The sequence below is a fragment of the Tenrec ecaudatus genome, chromosome 2 (genome assembly GCF_050624435.1).
Source record: "Tenrec ecaudatus isolate mTenEca1 chromosome 2, mTenEca1.hap1, whole genome shotgun sequence".
NCBI classification, from domain to species: domain Eukaryota; kingdom Metazoa; phylum Chordata; class Mammalia; order Afrosoricida; family Tenrecidae; genus Tenrec; species Tenrec ecaudatus.
Window position 1 is genome coordinate 36,153,561 of NC_134531.1, and position 21,383 is coordinate 36,174,943.

Consider the following 21,383-nt stretch of genomic DNA (forward strand, 5'->3'; position numbering starts at 1 on the left):
ACGTATTACTTCTCAGGGACATTTAAACAAATAGAAATGGCTGTAATCATGTTGAATTTAAGGGTCTTGGGAGAAAGCCTGCTTGTACCTGAGAATGTCCAGGGAGAAGTTGATCCAGCTGCAGCAGTCTGGGTAAAGGGGTGGGTGAAAGTCAGAGAGGCTGCATGTTGGTTCATCTGAGATATTTCACTTATTGATGGCCACATAATCTCTCAATCCTCAGTTCCTCCAATTTCCCCTATCTACTCTATATATTATGTCTTGGTCATATCCAGAGATAGTATTAATATAGTATTATTTCTTTGCATAAATTAGGTGGTAATCTGTAATTATAGGCACACTACATTTCCCCCCACTTTTGAAGATCAAATCCACATAGGGGTTCTTATCTTGATACATGTTATACAAGTAATTCATTAGTAGAATGGCACTGACTGACTTACTTAGTATTCTGACTTCTGCCCCCACGATTCTACTAAGGTTGCTCGTGCTGAGGGCACAGCATGTAAGCACTTTGCTGCTAACTGCAAGACCAGTGGCTTGAGCCCACCAGTTATGAGGGAAGCAGATGCGACAATCTGCTTTGGAAACTCCTCCGGGTAGTGCTGCTCTGCCCCACAGTTTACTATGAGGCACAATCGACTCAGGGGGTAACAAGCAGTCACCTATGAACTCTTGTCTACTAAATTCAATGAAGCGATCTAACTCCTTATTTTACTTTACAGTTGAAAGAAGGCGTGTGGGCTGAGGCTGTCTTCCTTCAGCTCCACATCGGCCCAAGACTGATTCCTATGAGATGGAAGCCAGCCATGCCTTCACCCTCCATCTATCGTTACCCCTTTTTAACCCCAACTGACCCTTGAACTTCATCCTACTTCTTTGCTAGGGTCCATAATCCACTGTGGTAGCCACACAGAATTCACAGATGCTACTCAAGATTATGGGTTTTACTAGGGACATTATCAGATTAACTGTTAGGATCAAAAATTATCCATAGAACTTTCTCTCAACCATGGTGGCAGGTCCTCCGCCTCTCAGCCAAGTGGCCCTTTGACTTCTGCCCTGCTCAACAAGTGTTACAAAACTGTTAGGTGCTGAGAAGTGCTCAGAGGGCACCCCCTGTGTTTTCTTCTGTTGTGCACAGGGTATCTATGAGTCAGAACCTTCTCCTTGGCATCTAACAACCACCACCTCCACTCATGTGGTGGGAGTTACAGCTACCATGGATGGAAGAACCATACCAAGTAATTTTGCTTGCAACAACTCTGGAATTTGACTTTCTTGATCACACCTCCATTTATTTTTTCTTTTTAAATTTATGTTTTTATTTTTTAGAATATACATGTTGTTGTTGTTATTAGGTTCCATTGAGTCAGTTCTGACCCATAGCAACTTTATGCAAAACAGAATAAAACACTGCCCAGCCCTGTACTGTCTCCACAGTGGTTCCGATGAGCACATGATTGCAGCCTCCTTGAGGGCCTTCTTTTTCGCTGCTTCTCTACTTTACAAACATGATATTCTTCTCAGGGACGGGTCTCAACTGACACATGTCCAAAGTATGTAAGATAAAATCTTGCCATCCTCGTCTCTAAGGCGCACTGTGGCTGTACTTCCAAGACAGATTTACTTGTCCTTTTGGCAGGTCATGGCACTTTCAATATTCTTCACCAGCATTCAAATTCAAATGCATCCAGTCTTCTTCTGTCTTCTTTATTCAATGTCCAATTTTCACATGCACTGGTCCTCTTTTCAATGCTCTAAAGAGGCATTTTGCAGCAGATTTACTTAATACCACCTGTTTTTTGATTTCTTGGAATCAGCGCTGCTTCCATTAGCTTTGATTTTGGTTCCAAGAAAGACAAAATCCTTGACAGATTCAACCTTTGTTACCTATTGGTCCATTTGTGAGGTCTTTGGGGCTTCTTGACATTGAGTTGTAATCCACACTAAAGACTGCAATGCTTGATTTTCATCAGCAAGTGCTTCAAGTCGTCATCACTTTCACCAAGCAAGCTTATGTCATCTGCATATTACAAGTTGTTAATAAGAGTTCCTCCAATCCTGATGCCACACTATTCTTCCTTTAATCCAGCTTCTCTGATTATTTTCTCAGCATACAGATTGAATAAGTGTAGTGAGAGGAAACAACCTTGTCGTACACCTCTCCTGATTTTAAACAATGCAGTATGCCCTTGTTCTCTGCAAAACTGCCTCTTGTTCCATGTACAAGTTTCTCATGAGCACAATAAGCATTCTGGAATTCCCATTTTTCTCAAGGTTGCTTATGATCCACACAGCTGAATGCATGGCATAGTCTCTAAAACACATGTAAGCATCTTTTTGGTAATCTCTGCTTTCAACCAAGATCCATCTGACATAGCAGTGATATTCTTTGTTCTATGTCCTCTTCTGAATCCGGTCTGAATTTCTGGCAGCTCCCTGTCAGTGTACTGCTGCAACCATTGTTGGATGGTCTTCAGGAAAATTGTACTTGAGTATTGTATCAATGATATTGTTCTATAATTTGAGCATTTTGTTGGGTCACCTTTTTTTTGTTTTTTTGAATGGGTACAAATAAAGATCTCTTCCAGTCAGTTAGCCAAGTAGATATCTTCCAAATTTCCTGGCACAGAGGAGTGAACGCTTCCAGTGTTTCATCAGCTTGTTGAAACATTTCACTGGTACTCCATCAGTCTTTTGAGCCTTGTTTTTGGCTAATACTTTTGGTGAAGTTTGAACGTCTTCCTTTAGCACCAATGGTTCTGGCTCATATGCTACCTCTCGAAATAGTGGGATGCTGACTAGTTCTTTTTGGTACAGTAACTGTGTATTCCTTCCAACATCTCTTGATGCTTTCTGGCATTATTTACTATTTTGCCCATGGAATTTTCCCAGGTTGCAATTCAAGACTGGACTTTTCTCTGGCGTCCTTTCAGTTTCAGATGTGCTGAGCATGTTCTTCCCTTAGGGTTTTCTAATGATAGGTCTTTGCACATTTCATTATAACTTTTGACTTTGTCTTTTCAATCTGCCTCTGAAATTTTCTTTTCAGCCATTGACTTCAGCATTTCTTCCATTTGCTTTAGCTAGTCTACAGTTAAGAACAAGTTTCAGAGTCTCTTCTGACATCCACTTGGATCTTTTTATTTGTTTCCTGTCTTTTTAATGATTTTTTTCTTTCTTCGTGAATGATAGTCTTTGTCCTCCCACAGCTCTTCAGGTCTTCTGTCATTCGTGTTCAATGCAGGTAATCATATTTTGAGACGTTCTCAAAATTAATGGGATAGATTCAAGGTTGTATTTTGGCTCTCATGGATTTGTTTTAATTTTCTTCAGTCAATTCAATTCAATTCTGTTCAGTTGCTCATAAGAATTTGCATGACTAATTGATGGTCTTTTCCAGTCAGCCCTGGTCTTGCTTTAGCTGCTGATGTACAGTTTCTCCATTGCCTTTTTTCCACCGATAATAGTCAACTTGACATCTGGAGAAGTCTTTTTGTGTTATTGAAAAAGGATATTTTATATGTACAAGTAGTTCGTCTTGCAAAATTCTTTTTTAATATTTATTTATTTATTTAAATGTTTTATTAGGGCTCATACAACTCTTATCACAATCCATACATACATCAATTATGTAAAGCATATCTGTACATTCATTGCCCTCATCATTTTCAAAACATTTGTTCACCACTTAAGCCTATGGCATCAGGTCCTCTTTTTTCCTCTCCTTTCCTGCTCCTCCCTCCCTCATGAGTCCTTGATAATGTACAGATTATTATTTTGTCATCTCTTGCCCTGTCCGACGTCTCCCTTCACCCCCGTCTTGCAAAGTTCTATCACAAGCTTTATACCCATCACCTGGCCCAAATTTTCAACCACTGTTCCTTCCTCTTTGCTTCCCACTTTTGCATTCCAATTGCTAATGATTATCAATGCATCTTGATTGCATGTTTGATCAATTTCCAATTGACGTCATTGTTAAAATAATTCAATTTCTTCATCAGTAGCTTTTATCGTTGGTGCATACATTAGAAAAATAGTTGTACTGATTGGATTTCCTTGAAGGTGCATAGGCATAATTATATCACAGACAATATTTTACTTCATTGTTAATTGTATAATGACATTTTAACAATGAACATCACACTATTCCACTTGATTGTGTTGTTCTCAGCATAGTAAGTCATATGATTTTCTGTTTTAAAATGACCAATATTAGTCTGTTTCAGCTCACTAATGCCTAGGATTTTTATCTTCGTGCATTCCATTTCATTTTTGACCACTTCCAATTTTTCTAGATTCATACTTCTCACAGTCCAAGTTCCAATCATTAACAGATGTTTGCATCTGTTTCTCTGTACCGCAAGTCAGGCTCCATCAGCAAATGAAGATCCTGCAGGCTTTCCATCACTCGTGTCATCACGGTCGACTCCACTACGAGAAGTCAGCTCATCTTCAGTCTCATTTTGAGTGCTCTTAGACCGCAGGGGCCCAGCCTCTGACACCGTCTCCAACAATGTTCTGCTTATACTCATTAGCCCTTAGTATGTGACAATGTTTCAAAGCTATGTAAGGCTTTCAGTGGCTCCTTCCTCCAGAGTGGGTGCCGTGTTCTATGTTGTCTGTGCTTTGTCTGGAAACTCCACCGAAACCTGTTCACTTTGCACTGACCCTGCTGGTATTTGAAATACCAGTGACATAGCTTCCAGCTCCACAGTAACACATAAGCCACCCCAGTGTGACAAACAGACAAGCGGTGGGAGAATGTACATGCTCATAGCAATTGAACCTTTTGCGTATATACAAGTCAGTGAGATTGATTACATCTTCATGTTGGGTAATCATTCTCATTTCTTTTTGGACTTATTCTTTCTCCATTAATATACACTCACTGCTCCCTAAGGTGCTTAGTTAATCCTTTGAGTTTCTGTGTTACTGTGATCTCTTACAATGTAAATCCCCATTTTTTTGCCTACTGCCTATAATATGGGATAGTGTAGGATATGTTTTGGTAATCCCCTCTGGAATGTTCCCTCCACGAGCAGTACTCACTTTGAGAAATGCCGTCTCATAGCTAAATCTTAAAAGACCACGATGCTCATGGCAGATCTTTTTTATGAGGGAAGTGCTACGATTGTTTCATTTGAAGAGAACATTCTGGGATATTTTTAGTTTAAGATTTAGATATTATTTCAGAGTAATAGTTTGAGATGCCATGGTCCTATAAGGGGCATTTGTAGTTTTGTGTGTCATTTCCCTCCTTTTGACCAGGTTTCTTCTATGGACTCTTAGCTGAAAATGATAAGTAGTGATAGCCAGCCAAGTACCGTCCCGTTCTCAGGATTATCTATTGAAACGAACATCCTAATCAAATGAACTTAACACATTTGTAAAAAATCAATTCACTATAGATGTGTGGGTTTATTTTTGACCTATTAGTTCCATTGTCTGTTGTTAATACATGTACCCACATAATTTGATTACTCAAGCCATGTAATGTATTTTAAAATTAGTAATTGTGAATATTTCTTCTCTTTCAACATTGCTTAACCTATTCAGGGTCTTTCCAATCTATATAAAGTTGAAATTTGGCTTTATCAGTTTTGTAAAGAAGTTTTTTAGAATGTGATGAAGTTGTTTTTACTTTATCAGTCACCTTGGGTAGTACTAACATCTTAATAAGACGAGGTGGCATTTCTTTGTCTTACATTTCTTTTAGCAGTGTTTTATAATTTTTATTGTATATAAGTCTTTCATTTCCCTCCTTAGCTCTGTCCTTAGGTAGTTTATTCTCTTAGTTGCTATTGTAAATGGAATTATTTACCTAATTTCTCTCTAAGATTTCTTACTATGTGTAGACAGTCAACTGATTTTTGTTGTTGTTGACCTTGTACTATGAAACTTTCTCCGATTCGTCTATTAGCCCAAGATTTCTTCTGAATTCTATAAGATTTTTCTATATTGTTGTTAGGCACCAGTTAGTTGGACACTTCTGACTCAAAAAGTTACCCTGTGTACAGCAGAACCAGTCCTGGGCCATCCTCACAATTGCGTCTGTGCTTGAGTTCATTGTGCAGCCACTGCAGTAGCTGCCGTCACTGTGGTCCATCCATATCACCAGGGGTCTTTTTCTACTCTACCAAGCCTGTTGCCCTTGCCAGGGACTGGTCTCTCCTGATGTCCAGAGTACAGGAGATGGAGCCTTGCCTACTTTCTTTCTAAGGAGCATTCTGTCTGTATTTCATCCAAGTCCGAACTTTTTGTTATTTGGCATTCCATAGTACTTTCAATATTCTTCACAAGCACCATAATTGGACTGTCTTAATTCTTTTTTGTCTTTCTTATTCAGTGTTCAACTTTCATGTGCAGACAAGGCAGTTAACATTGCCAGGGCTTGGGTGGGGTGTACCCTAGTGCTCGTCACTTTCAAGAGGTTTTGTGTAGCAGATTTACCCAATGCAATGAGTCCTTTGGGCTCTTGACTGCTGCTCTCATAAGCACTGATTGTGGATCCAAGTCCTGGTCAGTTAGGCTACCAATTAAGATTGTTTTCTGGCAAAATGAAATGGTTGTTCTGCCACTGTGGATTTCATCTTCAGCATCATCTCTTCCTTTCTTAAACAAACTATCTTATTTGCAAACTGCTGTTTTCTCTGGGCTATTGTCCCCATAAACTTTTCATAAAGCATTAATGAACTAATCATTCTTCCACCCAAGGCTTCACTATAAATTTGGTATTTGCTTTCTTATTTCAGTTTTAGCAGATTCATGCTGCTCTGATAGGGACTCTTATTTATTTATTTATTTTTAAAATTAAAAAAATTTAAACATTTTATTAGGGGCTCATACAACTCTTATCACAATCCATACATATACATACATCAATTGTATAAAGCACATCCATACATTCTTTGCCCTAATCATTTTCAAAGCGTTTGCTCTCCACTTAAGCCCTTTGCATCAGGTCCTCCTTTTTTCCCCTCCCTCCCCACTACCCCCTCTTTCATGAACCCTTGATCATTTATAGATTGTTATTTTGTCATATCTTGCCCTATCCGGAGTCTCCCTTCCCCCCCTTCTCTGCCGTCGGTCTCCCAGGGAGGAGGTCACATGTAGATCCTTGTAATCGGTTCCCACTTTCCAACCCACTCACCCTCTACTCTCCCAGTATCGCCCCTCACACCCTTGGTCCTGAAGGTATCATCCACCCTGGATTCCCTGTGCCTCCAGCTCCCATATGCACCAGTGTACAACCTCTGCCCTATCCAGTCCTGCAAGGTAGAATTCGGATCATGGTAGTTGGGGGGAGGAAGCATCCAGGATCTGGGGGAAAGCTGTGTTCTTCATTGGTACTACATTGCACCCTGACCGACCCATCTCCTCTCCTAAACCCCTCTGTGAGGGGATCTCCAGTAGCCGACAAATGGGCTTTGGGTCTCCACTCTGCACTTCCCCCTTCATTCACTATGGTATATTTTTCCCATGATGCCTTATACCTGGTCCCTTTGGCACCTCGTGATTGCACAGGCTGGTGTGCTTCTTCCATGTGGGCTTTGTTGCTTCTGAGCTAGATGGCCGCTTGTTTATCTTCAAGCCTTTAGGACCCCAGACACTATCTCTTTTGATAGCCGGGCACCATCAGCTTTCTTCACCATATTTACTTGTTCACTCGCTTTGGCTTCAGCAGTTGTGTTGGGAGGGTGAGCATCGTAGAGTGCCAATTTAATAAACGAAAGTATTCATGCATTGAGGGAGTGCTTGAGTAGAGGCCCAAGTTCCTTCCACCACCTTAATACTTACCTATAAATATAGACTCATAGATCTATTTCCCCATCCTCATATATATATTTGCATGTGCATGTCTTTGTCTAGACCTCTATAAATGCCCTTTGACTCCTAGCTCTTTCCTCCATCTCCCTTGACTTTCCTCCTACGATAGGGACTCTTAAAAATTTTTTTTTATTTGGGACTTGTACAGCTCTTATCATAATCCATACATATATCCATTGTGTCAAGCACATGTGTACATTTGTTGCCATCATAATTAAGAAAAACATTTTCTTTCTACTTGAGCCCTTGGTATCAGCTCATTTCCCCCTTCACCTTTGATAATTTATAAATTATTATTTTTTGTCATATCTTACACTTTCTTTTTTTTAAAATTTATTTATTTATTTATTTTAGCAATTTATTGGGGCTCATACAATTCTTTTCACAGTTCATACATATACATACATCAATTGTATAAAGCACATCTGTACAGTCTTTGCCATAATCATTTTTTTCTCTTTTCTTCTTTTACATTTTATTAGGGACTCATACAACTCTTACCACAATCCATACATATACATACATCAATTGTATAAAGCACATCCATACATTCCCTGCCCCAATCATTCTCAAGGCATTTGCTCTCCCCTTAATACCCTTGCATCAGGCCCTCTTTTTTTCCCCCTCCCTCCTAATTCCCCCCTCCCTCATATGCCCTTGGTAATTTATACATCGTTATTTTGTCATATCTTGTCCTATCCGGAGTCTCCCTTCCCCCCTTCTCTGCTGTCCCTCTCCCAGGGAAGATGTCACATGTGGATCCTTGTAATCAGTTCCCCCTTTCCAACCCACTCACCCTCCACTCTCCCAGCATCGTCCCTCACACCCTTGGTCCTGAAGGTATGTATCATCCACCCTGGATTCCCTGTACCTCCAACCCTCATATGCACCAGTGTACAGCCTCTGTCCTATCCAGCCCTGCAAGGTAGAATTCGGATCATGGTAGTTGGGGGGAGGAAGCATCCAGGATCTGGGGTAAGCTGTGTTCTTCATCGATACTACCTCACACCCTAATTAACCCATCTCCTCTCCTAAACCCCTCTATGAGGGGATCTCCATTGGTCGACACTTGGGCCTTGGGTCTCCACTCTGCACTTCCCCCTTCATTTAATATGATATATATATATATATATACATATATACACATACATATATACATATACACATACATACACTCACTTATATCTTTTTTTTTTTTTTTGCATGATGCCTTATACCTGGTCCCTTGGGCACCTCGTGATCGCACTGGCCGGTGTGCTTCTTCCATGTGGGCTTATTTGCTTCTGAGCTAGATGGCCGCTTGTTCACCTTCAAGCCTTTAAGACCCCAGACACTATCTCTTTTGATAGCCGGGCACCATCAGCTTTCTTCACCACATTTGCTTATGCACCCATTTGTCTTCAGCGATCCTATCATGGAGGTGTGCAGTCAATGATATGATTTTTTGTTCTTTGATGCCTGGTAACTGATCCCTTTGGGACCACTCGATCACACAGGCTGGTGTGTTCTTCCATGTGGACTTTGTTGCTTCTGAGCTAGATGGCCGCTTGTTTATCTTCAAGCCTTTAAGACCCCAGTCACTATCTCTTTTGATAGCTGGGCACCATCAGCTTTCTTCACCACATTTACTTGTTGACCCACTTTGGCTCCAGCCGTTGTGTCGAGAGAGTGAGCATCATAGAGTTCCAATTTAATAAAAGAAGGTATTCATGCATTGAGGGAGTGTTTGAGTAGAGGCCCAAGGTCCTTCCGCCACCTTAATATTTGACCTATAAATATAGACACATAGATCTATTTCCCCATCCTCCTATATATATTTGCATGTACATGTCTTTGTCTAGACCTCCATGAATGCCCTTTGACTCCTAGCTCTTTCCTCCATCTCCCTTGACCTTCCTCCTGCCCTACTACCATGCTTCATCGCCACCTGGGCTAGAGTATACCTCTTCTCTAAGCAACCTTACCCTTGATCATTTCCCACCAGGCCTGCCACTCCCCCTTCTCTACCATTTGGAGTCCCATGTTTTTCCCTTGTCCCTGGGTTTGTTAACACCACTTCCTTACCCCCCCTACCCCCCCTACCCCAAGTCCCCCCAGAACTGTCGGTCCCGTTGTTTTTCCTCCAGATAGTTCATCCAACCTGTCCTATTCAGACAGACCTGTGTCATATCTTACACTTTCTGATGCCTCCTTTCACCCACTTTTCTGTTGTCCATCCCCTCAGTGAGGGGGTTTTATATAGATTTTTGTAATCGGTTCCCCCTTTCTACTCCACCCTCCAGCCACTCTCTCCACTGGTCCTGAGGGATTTATCTGTCTTGGATTCCCTGTGTTTCCAGTGATATGGACTCTTTCATAACTAATGTGTGATCCCTCTTATTACTTCAGACTAGATCCTGTTATAGTGCCTCAGATATGTCATATCAATTTATTTTGGTGTCAATAAATTTTGAAATCCATGCACAGTTTTTTGTAACATTCATTTTCTGTAAACTTCTTGAAGGCCCTTCATGTCATGTGTGCATTACTTGCATGAACATACATACAAGAAGTTGATGAGCTGGAGATAAGAACTTCTATGATTATATACATTAGTCCTACATTGAATAACAAATGTCCATACAAGAGACAGAAGAGGAGAGGGCAGAGGGGAGGTCACTTGAGGATAGAGGCGAGGTTGGAGTGATGTGGCTCTAAATAAGGAAGCCATCAGAAGACGAAGTGGCAAGGAAGGATTTTCTCCTGGAGACTCCGGGAGCGAGTGTGGACTTTTGGCCTGCAGAACAGGGCAGGTTTATACAGAAGTGAGAACAGTTTCCCCCTGTCTGCGGAACTGCCAACCGTTAACATTTGGACATATAAAAAAAGGCGTTCTTGTAGGTTCCTTCCATCTAGAGAACCAGCATTTCAGACTCTTACATCACAAAAGTTACTTGGGTATTCTTTTGAGAAAAGTTGAACCAAGATCCCTTAAGTGATTTACATGCAAAATTAATGCTTCCCGTGGTTTCTGCCAAATGCTGTGATGCATTTATGCAGCAGATGCCAGAAAGTTAAGAACTTGTGTCTGGAAAGGATTCAGAATGTTCAGACAGAAAGCATTTGTGCTTGGGGCAACCTAATGACCCCACTTGTGACTCTTCTTGTCTTCTGGGTATTTTCATTGTGTATCCAGAAAGTCCAGGTGGATCCTTCTTCTATTTTTAAATCTTTTTATGCAACACAGTTTTAATTTTACAAGACCAGCTCGGACTCCAAGTTTCAAAATACGCGTTCTTCAACATAAAATGTTTTGACAGGTACCTAATGGCCTAGCACTTTAGCATCCATTTTTTTTTCCAGGCATAGAATCAGTGACTCAGAGCCGTAAAACCCTAGTCTTTGTCAGATTCTATATAAATCTATATTTTATACATCTATATGAAAGGTTAGTTCTCTCCTTTTCTATTATTTTGATGAATAGCACAGCCTGTTACTATACCATTGAAATAAAGCTTAACTAATTGTTGGATTTATGAACTTTGATATTTTATTTATAATTTAAGAGGAAGAGCAGGAAACTCAATACTTACTGAGTGCCTACTGTGCTCCAGGCACTCTCCTAGACATGTTTATATCTCTAATCTCACTTAATCCTCACCACTCTTCATTGTTGGCACTAGTATCTTAACCTTAGAGCATGAAGAATCTTAAGCAAGATGATAATAGCGACATTTTATACCTGTGTGTGTGGCATTTCATATCATAATTCTCAATTATTATATATTTGGAGAAGTTTAGTTATTAAGAGAGAGAAACTGGCTATCATAATTTAATCCCACTGTTACAGAGCTGAGAGGAGAAAGAAAATTCTACAGGATCCCTCAACTTTCTGTGCTTATGGACCATGGGAAATGTAGTTAATGGAAATAATAGACAAGTTAGCTATAGAGAATGCATTCAGTAGGACCAGTGTATGATAATGCTCACATAAAAATAGTGCTAGCTATCCATGTGCAAAAAATCTTAACCTTGGCTCATACCCACTATCACTTAAAAAAGCCATTTCAAATTGATTAGAGACTTAATTACTAAGCCTAAAACTATAAATTTGTGGAAGAAGACATGGGAGAAATTTTTGAGTGGGTGGCCTTGAGCTAAGCAAAAATTTATTAGCTAAACCGAAAGAATGATCTACAAAAGAAAATAATTGATAGATTGGGATTTATAAAAATTTAAAACGTCTGCTATTTCAAAGACTTTAAAACTAAAAAAAACTACAGATGCTGAGAAAATGTTTGCCAAACGTGATAAAGATATTATACCCAGCATACCTAAAGAAATCTCAGTATTCAATAAACAACCCTGTTTTTAAAATGGGCAAATGATTTGGACATTCTCCTCACAAAAGAAAATAAACAGATGGTAGATAAGCACGTGGAATGATGGTCAGCATCACTAGCCACTTAGGAAATGTGAATTAAAATCACAGTGTAATGTCTACTGAAATAGTTTGAAAAATTAAACAACTGATGATACTAAGTGTTGACAAGGATAAGGAGCATTTGAGAAGTTCATACACTGCTGACAGGAATGCAAAATTGAACAGTTACTTTAGAAAACAGCTTAGCAGTTTTTAATAAAATGTACAATATCTGTTTGACCAGCAAGCCCATTAATAAATCTTTATCCAAGACATGTGAAAACTTATTTTTATGGCACAAAAACTTGATAAAATTCACCTGTATGTGAAAATTATAATGGCAGCCCCATTGATATATTGTTTCAACCATTTTGAATAATCTTCACAAATTTTTACTTGTATGTGATATTAATGATATTACCTCGATAATTTCTGCATTCTGTTAGGTCACCAATAGGAATGGGCACAAATATGGATATCTTCCATTCAATCACTTGGCCATATAGCTGTTTTCTAAATTTTTTGGCATAGACAGGTGAGCACTTCAAGTAGTGCATCTGCTGGTTGAAACATCTGTTTTGGTATTCTGTTAGTTCTTGAAGCCTTGCCAATTCCTTCAGTGCTACTTGAACTTCTTCCTTCAATATTATTGGTTCTTGATTATATACTACTACCTGAAGTAGTTGAAAGTTGACCAATTCCTTTGGTACAGTGTCTGCCTTCCATGTCTTTTGAGGCTTCCTGCATCATTCAATTTTTCTCCCCCCTTTAGAATCTCAATATTATAAATTGAGACTTGAATTTTTTTTCTTCAGTTCTTTCAGCTGGGGAAATGACAACTTTGTCCTTCTGTTTTAGTTTTCTAATTCCGCAAGACATTTTTTCTCAAGTTGTCCTTTGAAACCGTTTGTTCAGCTCTTTTACTTCATCATATCTTCCATTTGCTTTAGTTACTTTGTTTCAAATCCTAGAATTATAGCATGCCTTTCAATTACTTCTGTGTACTTTTTCCAAACCTTTATTTGACTGAAAATGTGCTGATCAGCATATCTGATAATTATGGTAAGTTGGTACAATTTTAAAATTATGTAAGGTCCTGGGCTTGACAACTCTGTAAACTAGATTTTTATAGTTGTAAGAAGTTTAAGTTGTTAAGAAAACCTTAAGAAAAGACACACAAACATTACAATAAACTTTACTTTTTATAAGTATGCATTTGTATTATGTTATAAATATTTGATAACCTTACAGAATCCTTCTGTGTAATGTCAGTTGTCAGTTGCATCTCATCACGTGTCAATTATACCTCAGTAAAGTTGATTTTTGATATGCTTAGATTGTTAGTAAAATTTTCTGTTTATTCAATGAAGATTTTTGGAGGCTATAGTAGTATATGTTACTGTGATATTCAAGACGTGTGTAGGCGCTCTGAGTACAGAGATGAAAGCAAAGCAGATCCAGGAAGCCTTGCCTTCAAGGACTCTTGCAGAAGCCGTCCACCACACCTGCTGTGACTGGTGTCATGTTACAGGCATGTAGGGAGCTGTACTTGTCCAGGACGAGTGAGATCCCTACTTTTGTCCTTGTATTCATTTGTTCTTTGTTGTGGCTGTTCCCAGTCATTTGCATTTCCAGGTCAATTTTAGAATCAGTTTACCTCTACCACATGAAGAAATTTAGTAGAATTTTGATTGCAATTGCCTTAAATCTGTAGATCAATTTGGAGAGAATCGAAATCTTAACATTACTGAATTTTCTGCTCCATAAATACAGTATATTTTCTCATTTATTGAGAACTTACATCATATGTCTTTCCATATACAAATACATATTTTGTCTGATTTGCTCCCGAGTTTTTGAATTTTATTCCTGCTGTCGGTGCTGTTAGTTGCCATGGACTCGATTCTGACTTTGGGCAACCCCCTGTGTGTGAAGACTAGTTTTCTAAGGCAGTGACCTTTCAGAAGCAGATTTCTGGGCCTGTCTTCTGAGATGTCTCTGGGTGGGCTCCAGCTTGCATCCATTTCCGCCAGCTGCTGAACACGCCACCATTTACACCACGCAGGGGCTCCACCTACTTGCTTTTAGAGATAGGGAAAATCTGGTCTTCATTAGAATTTGTTTGTCATGTCTAATTAAGGTAATTACTGATGGGATTGAATTTTAATCTACCAAGTGGCAACCCAAGGAGCTCTGGTGGCTTGTTAGTTACCCAGCTCAGAGTTTACATTTATGGTCAGCGGAACTTGGAGTCCTCTGATTTAGATAGCGGTCCAGACCTAATAACCTCAATGCATTTGAAGTAGAATTTGCTATGCACTGTTTGATGACAATGTGATTAGATTGTTCACTTTATTTAGTTATTATCACAAAAATCTTCATTTGTAAAGAAAATGGATTCTGAATTAGGCTGCTAACGCATGGGGCTGCTCCTTGGGAAAAGGATGAGGCGGTCTACTCCTTTGAAGAGTCAGTCTTGGGAAACCCCCAGGCCAGTTCTGCTTTGTTTATGTAAGGTTGCTTCGAGTCAGAATCAGCTCTATGGTAGTGAGTTTGGTTTTGAGAGTTTAAGGATTTTCAGCCTCAAAAATCCAAAGGAACAGTTAGTTCCACTCTGTATTATAGGATTGTTATGTGTCAGAATTGATTTGATGGCAGGGAGTTAATGTCACTATTCATTTTATCTGTCCCAGTTACTCTTTCTTAGTTTTTTCCTGATTTTGATAGGATCGTTTTCATTTCTATGATACCTCCATTATTACTTGTTCATTATGTAGATGTGCTAGTGATTGCTTTGGGTTTCTAATACTCTTGTAACATGGCAAAGAGCAGTGCCTCTTGAACTCACACCATTTGTGTATAGTAGCCAGCTCCTGTGTGATTGTTGTCATACATCATACTGAACTTTCAGTTTTGAAAGTTTTGAAAACTGCAAGTCTCTGAACTTGCATTTTTGTTTTTCTGTGTTTTAAGGTGCCCTCCCCTTCCTTTCCACATATATGTAACATATGGCAGTCTGTGATCACATGCCTTTTGTTCTGTGCCTTCCTCGGTGATTGTGCTCCTTTTCTGGCGGCTCTGCTCCACCCCTAATCGTACACTGCTACTCTTGATATTCCGTAGAAAGTTCAGGGTCAGCTGGCCTTTGCTTCTGCCCCATCTCCAGAAGCATGAGCTCTTTGTCAAGGCCCGGTGGGTCAGATAGCACTCTTTTCTAATGACTTGTTTTTTCATCCTACTTTCCAATGTATGTTCATTGCATTCTGATATAGTGCATTCACACATGCAAGCAATTTATATATTAATGTACACATATTTGGAGTGTATGCTTGACAGTTATACTGATCAGAGTCTGTATTTACACTAAGCAGATTTTAGAGGGTCATACCTAATAACCTTAATAGATTTGAAGTGGAATTTGCTTTGTACTATTGGATAACAGCATGATTTAGATATATTTTTGCTTTATATAATTATTGTCACAAAGAACCTCATATCTAAATAAAAATGTTTCATAATGCTTGTTTTATTTTAAATAGTAACTAGATGTAAACATTTAAGATGTGAGGTAGTCTTTATGGGCTGCTCCCCCTCCCCACTCCCCTCTTCCTTTTTTTTTTTAATAAATGAAAAATCTTCTGATTCTTTTTAGAACTGTGAGGACATGGGAAGTTGAGAATCCAAAGAAGCAAAAAAGTGTATTTAAACCACGGACGATGCAGGGCAAAAAAGTAATTCCCACCACGTGCACATATAGTAGAGATGGAAACCTCATTGCAGCTGCTTGCCAGAATGGAAGCATACAGATGTGGGACCGAAATTTGACTGTAAGTCAAGGACATTTAAGTCTTCTTTCCTCATACAGACCAACATGTTAAAATATTATGAAGGTCAAGTTCCTGGTTTAGACCTAATTTAAACTTCAGTGTTAGTTGATCAAACATTGGGCTTGTGCAATAAACAGCATTTCAACAAACATTACATTTCATTACTTTCCAGCCTATAAGATCTAGAGTTTTAAAAATAAATGAGATATTTTGGCTTAAAATTTTAAAAAGCATAGTATAGCTTATAGTATGGTGGTCTCAATTTGCTTGATTTTTGGAAGTGAAGGATTTGACAGTAGTATAAAACAAAATGAAGTACAGAACTGGAAAGTTCCCTTTAAAGTTCTTGCAAAAACTGTGAGATAGCTGTTTGATCCATTACTTGATTTATAATGACTTCTATAGAAATTTAAATAATATTCTATGGCATTCCATTTGAATAGGTTTCAGTTTTTTGTTTTTTTACAATTTTGGAACATTACAAGAATAAATGAATATGTTGTAAAATTGGACTTAATGGGGCCCAAATAATTCTGTAACTGTATAAAAATACAAAAACATTTGAGTAAGTCTGTGAATTACCAATTACCAAGAAACTTAAAACCAAGAAAGCAAAGCCTTTGTTGTATACATAGATGGTAAAACAAGAACTCTTGATATAAGCAAATGATTCTAATGATCAATTATATAATGAAAATATGCATTAATGTTAGACACAGTTTCAACTTCTTTGTTTCGTTTTAATTCTGGTCAAGTTATTCAACAAATAATTACTGAGTAGTTACTACGTGCCAGGGACTACTCCAGGCACAAGGAATACTGCAGCTATAAGCACTCCCTGCAGCAATGGTGGTTTTATTCCACTTAAAAAAACAAAGACAACGAATGTTAAGGTGCAGCTGTGTTTTTTTCAATGATAACTAAAGACAAAGAAAAAAAATCCAAACAAACCCACCCCAACTTCTGTCCATCTTTGTGTTCACATTTTGAAAGAGACCCCAGTTGTCATACTGCACTTTTGCAGATTGTACAGTCATGCCAAAAAATGTGCGCACACAGAAGAGCATCACTCCGTTTGCAAACAATGTATAATGCTTGTGTTGTTTGCATAAAATAAGGTGGTGGTCTTTTCAAACAGGTAAGTGAAAATCAGTTCTTTAGAATAAGGTAGAAAGTAATGCTGGAAAAATCTTTGGTATTTTTTGTTTGTCAGATCTTTTACTTCTGTTTTCATTGTCCTATAAACCCCCAGGAAGCTTCATAATGGCACAGAGATTTTAAAATTTCTTTGAATTGTAAACTGAGTTTTAACCAAGTAATAAGTTTTTAGTGAGGGTTTATGTGCTTTTCTCTTAGGACCATATAGTTTTATAAAGTTGTGTATAGCTTTTAAAGATCTCTCTTGCATACCTCTTGAAATAATGAATAGCTTCACTTTCAGTGTTGTCTAAATCTAAACCATTTGAGTGCCAGTTTCCTAAAAGACACTTGTAAGATATTTTGCTAAACGTAGTCTTTGATTCTGTTTTATTGAAATTTAATAGTGCTTGGAAATATGTATAATTTATTATACCATATCTCATTTACAATATTCCATTCATATTTTTGCATTTATATTATAAGGGTCTTAAGTGAAGACAAATCAAATTCAGGACAAACCTGATAGCAGGAAACAACTTCATTTAAAAACATAAAAAAAAAAAAGAAAAACTTAACGATTTCATTAACAATAGTAAATCTCCCAAAGAGAAACTCTCAAGCTAAGCAAGAAAATAACAAGGATTTTTCCATGCAGTAGCCAAAGAATTATAGGCTCAATAATGGCTAGTAGATATGTTTTGTGACAATAATTAAAGCTGTTAAACTTGTCACATTTAATCATAAAATTTACAATTTCAACTTTAGGAATTAAGTGAAACAGTTTTTTTTTTCCTGGTCGCTCCCCCGTTATCCATAAGGGATGTGTTTGAAGACTCCCAATGGATGTCTGAAACCATTGATAGTATTGAACCTGATATATACAGTTGTATTTTTCTATATATACCCGTGATAAAGTTTCATGGATAAGTTAGGCACACTGAGAGACAGCAATGACGAATGACAAAGATCTTCAGTACAAGATGGACTGCCTGAATGCAAGCTGTGTGATGCCATGACAGTCGGTCTGATCACTGAGATGCCTGCCACCTGACTATTGGACAGGTAGCAGATACAGCATGGAGACGCTGGGCACCAGGACAATTTCTGTCCCATTGGAATGGAACAGGACAGTGTGTGATTGCATTGTGACACTCTGATCAATGCACAGTTGAAATGTATGAATTGCTTATGTCTGGAATTTTCCATTTCATGTTTTTGGACCAAAGTTGAACCTGGCTAATTACAACCACAGAAAGTGAAAGCACAGCTAAGGGGGGAACTACTGAATCGATGAATCCCGGTGTTCTAAGACCTACTTTTACTGAAGAGGTATTTTGACCAGTCTGGTAGCCACTCGCCACATTTGCCTATTTCAATTCATATTACCTAAAATACCATAAAAATGTCAGTTTCTGTCACAGGAGGCACTTTTTGTGTGTCCAGTGTCCATGTGCGGTGAATAGTTAAGTTTTTGGACAGGACAGGTACAGAACATTTCTGTAATCGCAGAGAGTTCTGTTGGACAGTTCTGCTCAAGAAAATGGGGATGTCATCGGATGTAGCATGCACTCAGGGTCCTTGCACAAGCGTGTCCCATTTATTTTGTGCATATTATTAGGAGAACCGGGTCTCTGGAAATCAGGCTTAACAAAGTGGAGGCGGAGGATGGGGGTTGCCAAAACCACAACAAAAGCCTAAGCACACTGTCATCAAGTTGATTCCAGTTCATAGCAACCCTATAGAACAGAGTATCACTGTCACCTGTGGGTTTCCTGAGACTGTAATCTTTATGGGGTGGGAGGGGCCGTAAGAAAGCCTCATCTTTCTCTCTTGGAGTGGCTGGTAATTTCAAACTGCTGACTTTGTGGCTAGCAGCCCAGGGTGTTATGTCACCAGGGCTCCTACAATTTATGATAAACTATTTCTTTACATCTAAAATCACGTGAAGATCTGTTTTCACAAGTATTTTGTATTAGATTTTTAAATGTGGCATTGATCCTTCTTCCTTTATTCCTCAAACCAAGGCGTGCCAAATTCTGATGCCAGTTGTTAACTACTCCCTCTAGTGATTTGTGTTGATAAAATGTGACCTCAGAGTTTCTCACAGTGAGATGTAAACCCGTTTGTCCTCAGCCAGTTTTGACAGGTGAGATCTCTCTCATCACCCTTGAGAATACAGTGAGTGCTGAATTTCTTAAGCTTTCAGTCTTAGAATTGAGACGTTCATGTAACAGGTTCCTAATAATTCTTGATCTTCCTATTATTCCTTTCAAGCTCCCTGGTCATTTACAGTTTTTATAAAAATTTGAAATTTGATCTTAGCATGCAATTTAACTCTTGCTTCAAACATTTCAATAGCACGAGTTTGATGGATTAATTGGCTTAAATTGGATTGATGGATAAAAGGGTGTGGTTTAGGAAATATGAATATAGGTTCTTTCCTATAACTAGTCATTCATTGTATGAAAAAACACTATCCATAAGTTGGAATGCCATGAACCAATATTTTTACTTATGCTTATGCATGTATGTGAACAACAATTTTTATTTACAAAAATTCAGGACACATCTGACACATAAACTGTTCTGTGTTTTTGACATGCATATTTTAAAAGTATGTGTCTTTGATTCAAAACACAAACACTATTGAAGCTGTGCTAAACTACTTGCAGGCCCTAAAGTTAAATTCTAATCTGTTGATCATTTAAATGAGAGCTCTGATATTTTATTAATAATGTCCTTGTAAAGTGTCATTGCTGTTGACAGCAACATTTATTATATGAGAAAATACTGACTTGTAAAAGTTAAGTTGAAAGGATTCCCTTTTAAAACAGATGATTACTCTTCTGGGACTTTTATTTGTTTTTGGAGATGAGAAACAATACAATAATTGAAATTAAGACTTCTAGTAAACATAATAAATTAAACCCATTCACTCAGTGCTCACTACCATGGCAGGAAAGGCAGTTGTAAAAGCCTGAAACAAATGGAGAGGAGATGACAGCAGTAAAAGGGGACACCACACTTGGGGGAGCTAGAACACAGAGGTGTGAAAACAGCCAGTGAAGGGAAATGGAATCTAGAAAAGATGAGTTAACTTAGCCTACTCTTCCCTCCACCACCCTGTGTGACCGACCAATCCTTCCTCTCTTACCCCACAGATGAGGGAGTGACCAACTGACCCCTGCCATTGACTAGACTCTGATGCACAGCGACTCTGTAGCGCAGAGTAGATCGTGAATCCTTAAATAGGAACAGACAGCCTCACTTCGCTATTGTAGCGTGGTTGGCGGACTTGAGATTCTGACCTTGTAATTAGCAGCTCAGTGTGTAGCCCATTGTGCCACCAGGGTTCTTGAAGGATAGAGCAGTAATTTCGTGTGTGTGTGTGTGTGTGTGTGTGTGTTCTTGTTGTTGTCTGTTAGACTGCATTCCAGGCAAAACTGAGATAAGGTGAACATTTTAATATACAGGCACCCACCCTCCCAGTGTTTTGATGATACTATTTATTGAGTACTTACTATTCTCAAACTCATTGCCGTTGAGTCTATTCCAATGCGTAGCAACCCTGTAGGACGGTGCTGAACTTCCGTGGGTTTCCAATACTGTAACTTTTTGCAGCAGTAGAAAGCCTTTTCTTGTTTCTGCAGTGTCTGCTGGTTTTGAATGGTGGCCTTGCAGTTAGCAGCCAAACGCACACCCCACTCTGCCACCAGTGTTTCTACAGGCAGTATTTTGAGCACTTTTAAATCTTACAGGATATTGGTAAAATAATTGCTCAGGTGTTATTGTTATATGCTATTGAACTGACTCATAGCTACCTCACATGACAGATGGAACTGCCCCTCGGGGGTTTCGTAGGTAGTGATCCATGGCAGGAACAGATCTGTTAGAGCCCCTGAAACATTTAAACCACTACCTTTCCATTGACTAGCCGATCACTTAGTAATGGTGCCACCAGGCTCAAGGGAAAAACTGTGGAATCTGAGGGCAAGGGAGAAGCAGAGGAATACCGTGAAAGACTGATGGTCAAGGGATACTAGAAAGGTCACTTCATTCATTCTATGGCATTTATTGAGCACCGTCTCTGATCCAAGTACTTAGACTGTGCCAGGTGCTGGGGATACTGCAATGAATAAAAGGCCTTGCTTATGGGACGCCTTTGCCTGCATGGCTGCTAA

At 38.9% G+C, this 21,383-nt stretch overlaps 1 protein-coding gene across 1 annotated transcript in view; it reads left to right on the top strand.

Moving 5' to 3' along the window:
* The window catches only part of WDR70 (WD repeat domain 70), a 279,175-nt gene that overhangs the window by 158,394 nt on the left and 99,398 nt on the right, over window positions 1-21,383 (top strand). The window contains exon 10 of the mRNA XM_075540952.1: window positions 15,888-16,062. Coding sequence (XP_075397067.1) covers window positions 15,888-16,062 — 175 coding nt within the window. The remainder of the gene's footprint in view (window positions 1-15,887; window positions 16,063-21,383) is intronic.